The sequence below is a fragment of the Herpailurus yagouaroundi genome, unplaced genomic scaffold, assembly GCF_014898765.1.
Source record: "Herpailurus yagouaroundi ecotype Mexico unplaced genomic scaffold, PumYag 67210, whole genome shotgun sequence".
Taxonomy (NCBI): Eukaryota; Metazoa; Chordata; class Mammalia; order Carnivora; family Felidae; genus Herpailurus; species Herpailurus yagouaroundi.
In genome coordinates, this window is record NW_024420050.1 from 1,165 (window position 1) to 8,149 (window position 6,985).

The following is a 6,985-nucleotide window of genomic DNA, read 5'->3' on the forward strand; positions in this document are numbered from 1 at the left end:
GGCGCTGTTCAGCACTCCATCCATCCTCAGAGCAGGCCTGGCCCTCGGGGGGCAGCACGCTCCAAAATGAGTACATGAGACTGAATGAATGAAGCTCAGAGCAGAGATTTGAAGCTAACAGTTCCCCAGCCCCAGAGGAAATGATAGGTGGAGCCAAGTTTCCAACTGGGAGTGGGGACTCCCTCCCCTCACCCTATCTTCAAATCCCGGAAGCCCCAGCGCCCACCCCCTCTGGGCTTTCCCCAACGGGAGGAAGGCAGGTGTGGGCGGGGACGCCCCTCACCAGTAGATCACTCGAATCAGGATCTTGCTGTCCTCCGCTAAGTTCTCGAAGGTGGAGGTGAAAGCGGTGGCGAAGGAGTCGGTCTCCAGGATGGGCGCGGGAATAGAATCGGGAGTGGAATCCATCAACTTGGTGGCTGAGGAGTCTGCCCTCGAGGTTGACCCAGGGGTGGGCCCCAGGAAATCAGCGGCCGTTGGAGTGTGGGCAGGAAGGGACTCTTGGGTGACAGAGCCGAATCCATTGGCGACTGATGGGAAGTGCTTCACACTGGGTGTGGGTGAAAGATCCTTGTCCGGCCACACAGGGGGCTCCGGAGCAGATTCTGAGGGTGGATCCAAAGGTGGGATTCCGACGCAGGGGCAACGGCTGTGATCGGGACCCCGGCTGGGAATGAGGTTGGGGCTGGGATCCGGGCCAGAGTCGGGGTCCTGATCGGAGTGGGCGTCCGGACCCAGGTCGGGATCTGCACCGGAGTCAGGGTCCGGACCCGGGTCGGAATCTGTACTGGAGTCAGGGTCTGGACCCGGGTCGGAGTCCCGACGGCAGTCGGGGTCTGGACAGGAGTCTCAGTCCAGACTGGGGTTGGGGTTTGGACCGGAGTCGGGGTCTGGACGAGAGTGGGGGTCCAGGCTGAGGCCGGGGTCTGGACGGGAGTCGGGGTCTGAGCGGGACTCTGGGCCCGGGCCGAGATCCGGACGGGATTCGGGGCCCAGCCCGGGGTCGAGGTCTGGGGGGGGATCTGGGGTCCGGACCGGGGTCTGGGCGGGATTCCGGGTGCGGGCTGGGGTCGAGGCCCGGGCAGGAGTTGGGATGCGGACCGGGATCGAGGACCTGACCGGGGTCGAAGCCCGGACCAAGGCCAAGACCCGGGCCGGGGAGGGGTTTGGGGACCGCGCCTGGTTGTTCATGGGCAGCAGGGGGCCGGGGGGGGGGCGGCGCCCGGGGTGGGGATCCCGCCCCGTCCTCCTTCTTTGGGGCGGGGAGAGCCTCACGCACACCAGGGTTCTAAAATGGGAGAAACCACAAGGGGGCACTGTTACATGGTGTTCCACGCTGTACACCGGTTCTACTGCGCTGGGCCTCCAGATCTCACCTAATTCCTGAACCCTACCTTCAAGGCAAGGAACACAGAGATTGCTCCAGCGTTCCTCTCACTATCGCTAACATTCAGGCCTTCAGTATGTTTCTTGAGTGCCTGCTGTGTGCACGGTCCTGTGCCGAGTGATTCTGGGAACAGAGCCCTGATCAGCAAACCCCTGGTCCAGTGAGCAGGTTCCCTGTCCAGTGGGGGAAACATAGCCATCACCAACCAACAACAGCCCAGTGTGGCCGGGGCTGGAGTAGGGGAGGCACAGGCAGAGGGGTCAGAGACAAGGCGAGAGAGGCACAGGAGCCTGCAGAACCCCAAAAGGTGCTAGAACCAGCCTGGGGCGGAGGGGGCTCCCTGAAAAAATAACTGGGTGGTCAGGAGAAAACTAAAAATAATAACTAGCAAAAATAACATGAGTTTGCAGTTACACAGTGCTGAGTGCTACACATATAAATAACCACAGCTAGTAAGTGGCACAGCCAGGATTCAAATGGAAACTGTCAGGCTCCAGAATCCTGGTACTTAACCACTCTGCAAATGGCCCCATCGCCCTGTGAGCTCCGGGGGGGGGGGGGGACACACGACTTACTTGCCTCGTTCACTGCTGAGTCCCCTGCTCCCAGAATAAGAGCTGGCATGTTCATGGGAGGTCCACAGTAGGTGTTTCATAAATATTTACCTTTTTAAAAACAAGTTTTAACACTCACATGAAATTGGAAAAACAGTGTATAGAATCCTGTAGGGGTCTCTGGGTCCTGTAGGGGACTCTGGCTCAGTCGGTTAAGCATCTGACTCTTCATTTCGGCTCAGGCCACAATCTCGCGGTTCGTGAGAGCCTGCATTGGCTCTCGAGTGGAACCTACTTTGGACTCTCTCTCTGCCCCTGCCCTGCTCTCTCTCTCTCAAAAAATAAGTAAGCTATAAATTTTTTTTTTTTTTTTTTTTAAGAATCCTGTATTAACTTCCATCCAGCTTTCCCCAATAATAGCATCATATGTAACTACAGTACCTTGTCAAAACCAGGACTCTGACACTGGTCCAATACTATTAGGTCAGGTACAGACCTTATGTTGAATCATGGAAGAGTTTTAAAAGGAGAGTCATGGGGCACCTGGGTGGCTCAGTTGGTTGAGCGTCCAACTCTTGATTTTGGCTCCGTTCATAACCCCAGGGTCCTGGGATAAAGCCCCACGCTCAGCAGAGCCCCTTGGAATTCTCTCTCCCTCTCCCCCTGCCCTTCTCCCCTGCTCACGCTCTCTCTCCCTCTCTCAAAGCTAAAAACTGTTTAAATTTTAAATAGGAAAATCTTGAGAGACATCGAATTTTTTGTGTGATTCTATCTAAGCAAGTTTCTACCCCTCTCTGGGCTTCAGTTTGCCTCCCTGTGAAAAGGGCTTTCCTCTTATCACATAATATTGAGAACTAACACTGAGCATCTATTATCTGACAGCCTCTGATACAAAATGCTTTGTACATATTTAAAACGTGTCTCCAAGTCGCCATTCATTTTTCATTTCTTTCCCTCTCTAGTTCAAGACTCTTGAAGCTTGTGAATTCTTTCTTCTGACAATTCAAATCTACTATTGAGCTCTTCTGGAGGATTTTTCATTTTAGATATCCTCCTTTTCGGCCCCAGAATTTCCATTTCTTTTTTTTTTTTTAATTTTTTTTTTTAACATTTATTTATTTTTGAGACAGAGAGAGCATGAACGGGGGAGGGTCATAGAGAGAGGGAGACACAGAATCTGAAACAGGCTCCAGGCTCTGAGCTGTTAGCACAGAGCCCGACGCGGGGCTCGAACCCACAGACCGCGAGATCATGACCTGAGCCGAAGTCGGACGCTTAACCGACTGAGCCACCCAGGTGCCCCTCCATTTCTTTTTAAAAATAACTTGTCTCTCTGTTGATAGTCTCTATTTGGTGCCACATGGTTTATTGCTTTTAGGGCGTTTTTTTTTTTTTTTAAGCTTTATTTATTTTTGAGAGAGAGAGAGTGCAAGCAGGGAAGGGGCAGAGAGGTGGGGACAGAACATCCCAAGCGGGCTCTGCGCGGACAGCAGGGAGCCTGATGCAAGGCTGGAACTCAGGAGCCTTGAGATCATGACCTGAGCCGAAGTCGGATGCTCAACGGACTGAACCACCCAGGCGCCCTTGCTTTTCTTTCTTTAATCACACTTGCCTTTTGCTCGCCAAACATATTTGTAATGGCTGCTTTGAAGGCTTTGTTCATTCCAACATGTGGTCACTCTCCCCAGGGTGGGCAGTTTCTCTTGCCTCCCTCCCCCTCCAGTATGCCGTTCTTACTTCCACACCTATCTCGTATTTTTTTGTTGGCAACCGGACATTTCAGATAGCACATTATGGCAACTCTGGGCGCTGGCCCCGACTCCCTGGGGTTTGTTTGTTTCCCTGGTTAGTGACTGGCTAGGTGATTTAAGTCTATCCTCCTTTCTCCAGCAAGTGTAGAGCAGGGGGGAGGGGGGAGGGGGACACAGACTCAGATATGCCCAGTCATCCGGGGCTGGTGGGTTTGGGCAGGTTCTCTGGGTCTTTCCGACTGTGCCGGGCAGGTAAGCTCCACCAACTGTCAGCTGTTTGCTCTGCGGTCCTCATTGTTTTCAACACCATGGGGGCATCAACTTTTTCAGAGACGGATCCGATCAAATTAGGGATCCTTTGAATGGTTAGCTCCCGGAGTCAGTTTGAGATTAGTTCTGACCCCAGGAAGGCTCCTCCCAGCTGTCTCTTTCCTTGGCTCTCCAGCAAACTAGCCAGAACCCACCCATATCCTTCCATCGCTTTCCAGCACAACTTCCGCTGTTTTTGAGGCACCTTCAGGCTTGAACTCCACACTGTTGTGATCAGTCTGTTCCTCTGAGAAAAGACTTGGGAGCTCTCTGTTCTGCAGCCTGCCTTCCCAACAGACAAAATCTCTGAGCCACAGCTCTGATACTGGGGAGGGGGACAACGGTAGGCTTGGCTCAGAGTAACCCCACTTTAGGAGCGGAGTCCTCAGCGGGGTGAGGCGGCAGCCCCAGGCCTCTTAGCTTGCCCTCTGGATGTGAACCCCCTGCCCCAGGAGCCAGGGAGGGACAGTCAGGGCTCCGGCATTCTTGGCCACAACACATCGAACACAGAGTCCCCCAAGTACGGGCTGGGCTGGAGAAGGGAGCCCACACCTCTTGGTGGTGCTCCCCCAGAACTCAGCCTCAGCAACAAGTAGCTGGTGGCAGGACGAGAGAGACTGATGCTCTGCCCCTCCCCCGAGGAGGACAGCCTCCAGCTTGGAGCTGGGGGCGGGGAGGGAGCCCAGGCAGGAATGGAGGAGGGGGGTGTTACTGGAGCAGGGTGGGGAGGGGGGGGGGGGGGAGGGTATTGGTTTACTTGTTACTGATTCTCCCTGTTCTCACCAAACGTTTAGATTTTCTCGAATGAACGGTTAATTCGCTATGTGCCTTCAGGATCATTCCCAGAGGCTTTAAACAGTTGATCTGTCATTTTGTTTTTATAATTTGCACCAGTTTGCCGGCAAGCGGGTCTGCCGAGCTCCTCCTGAGGTGAATGCCAGGTGAACTCCATACAGTCCATTTTTAAAACACAAATGGTAGCACCCTATACACTCCTTTGCACCTTGTCCCTCCCCCCCCCCAGTCTTGGACAAAATGCATAGATGGTAATTTCATATTAGCACATCGATATCTGCCTCGTCCTGTTAACAATTGTGTAATATCCTGTTTATAAATGGCCCCTAGTTAATGTAACCAGTCCCCTCTCATCAGACACTTAGGGTGTTCACAGCCTTTCGCTATTATAAACAACCACTGCAGGGGTGCCTGGGTGGTTCAGTCGGTTAAGCATCCAACTTCGGCTCAGGTCATGATCTCACAGTTTATGGGTTTGATCCCCACATCAGGCTGTGAGCTGTCAGCACAGAGCCTGGAGCCTGCTTCAGATTCTGTGTCTCCCTCTCTCTCTGCCCCTTCCCCGCTTGTGCTCTCTCTCTCTAAAATAAATAAAAACACTACAAACAACCACTGCAATACAGACACCTTTGTGCACAAGTGAAAGTTCACGTGTAATTTGTATCCTAGACACGAAACCACCAAATTGAAGGGAATGTGAATTTTTCATTTCATTTTTTTAATGTCACATATTTATTTTAAGGGAGAAAGAGAGAGGAAACAAGCAGAGGAGGGGCAGGGGTAGAGGGAGAGAAAGAATCCCAAGCAGGCTCCACACTGTCCGCACAGAGCCTGACACCGGGCTCGAACTCATGAACCTAACCATGAGAGCACAACCTGAGCCGAAATCCTGAGTTGGAAGCTTAAGTGACTGAGCCACACACGCGCCCGTGAATTTTTCATTTTAGAAGTTATATTAAATTACCCTTCTGATGTTTTGTGTGATACGTCATAAACATCAGGGTGTTGAGGCAGCCAACACAGCTGCATTTTTGGTGTTTAGAAACAAAGCAGCACAACCACGTCCACACAAACCCTATAGCTCTTTAGCACTGAGGCGTCAGGAAGGACAGCTGCATCCCAAACCCCGCACTCGCTGGCTCTGTCTCCGCAGTAGTTACTTCCCTCTTTAGCCTCAACTTTCTCTTCTATAAAATGGATCCCTTCTCCTCTCACTGACTGGTTCTGCTGTGTTAAAAAAGAAAGCGCAGGGGGGGCGCTGGGTGGCTCAGTCGGTTAAGTGTCCGACTTCGGCTCAGGCCATGATCTCATGGTTTGTGAGTTTGAGTCCTGCGTGGGGCTCTGTGCTGACAGCTCAGAGCCTGGAGCCTGCTTTGGATTCTGTGTGCCCCACCCCCCCGCCGCCCTCCCTTGCTTGCACTCTCTTTCTCAAAAATGTAAAAAATTAAAATTAAAAAAAGAAAAAGAAAAGAAAGCACAGGCTGGAGGGGGCGGGTGCTGGCTGGCTCAGTAGATGGAGCGTATGACTTATGATCTCAGGGCTGTTAGAGCCCCACGTTGGGTGTAGAGATTACTTAAAAATAAAATCTTAAAAAAAAAAAAAGTACAGGCTCAAAATGACGTCACTTGGGCGAAGTCACCAAACTGGGGCTTAATACCCAACCAATTTGCAGTTTCAACTTCGCCGAAAAAAATGTAAGTCTTCACAGGTCAGTCAGGAATTTTCTGGTCAGCACCCATAAGGTGATCAGTCACATGGACCCCCTCCATCCCCCAAAGCAAGCTGAGGTTAAGTCCCCAATAAGACCCCCTGCCCTTCCCCTAGAGGAAGGTGACAGTGCCTGGAACAATCCTTTCTTTGATAACTTCCTTGCCCCCCTCTCCTTCCTATAAAAACCTTCCACTTTGTGCAACTCCTCCGAGCGTCCCTCTACTCACCAGACAGGAGGCTGCCCAATTCACGAATCCCTTCATAAAGCCAATTAGCTCTTCAAACTTACTCAGCTGTTTTGCCTGCCTGATACAATACTCTCAGGTCTAGTAACAAACCCCGATTTGAGGCAGAGGGAGGGACACTGGTCTAGCCACATTTTCCACCTGATTTGGACAGCCTGACTCACTTCACTTCCCGCTGCACGCTAGACAAATAACCAAGCCTGACGAATCACAATAAAACATACTTGGCCGGG

The 6,985-nt window shown here is 52.2% G+C and overlaps 1 protein-coding gene across 1 annotated transcript; it reads right to left on the reverse strand.

Annotated features, from left to right (window-relative positions):
• Window positions 1-253: 253 nt before the first annotated feature.
• Window positions 254-6,975, reverse strand: LOC121024844 (selenoprotein V-like). The gene is given in 3 exon segments (XM_040467140.1): window positions 254-1,288; window positions 1,963-2,052; window positions 6,735-6,975. Coding segments are annotated over 2 exon segments (1,089 nt in total). The 5' UTR covers window positions 2,043-2,052; window positions 6,735-6,975; the 3' UTR covers window positions 254-279.
• Between the last annotated feature and the right edge of the window lie 10 nt (window positions 6,976-6,985).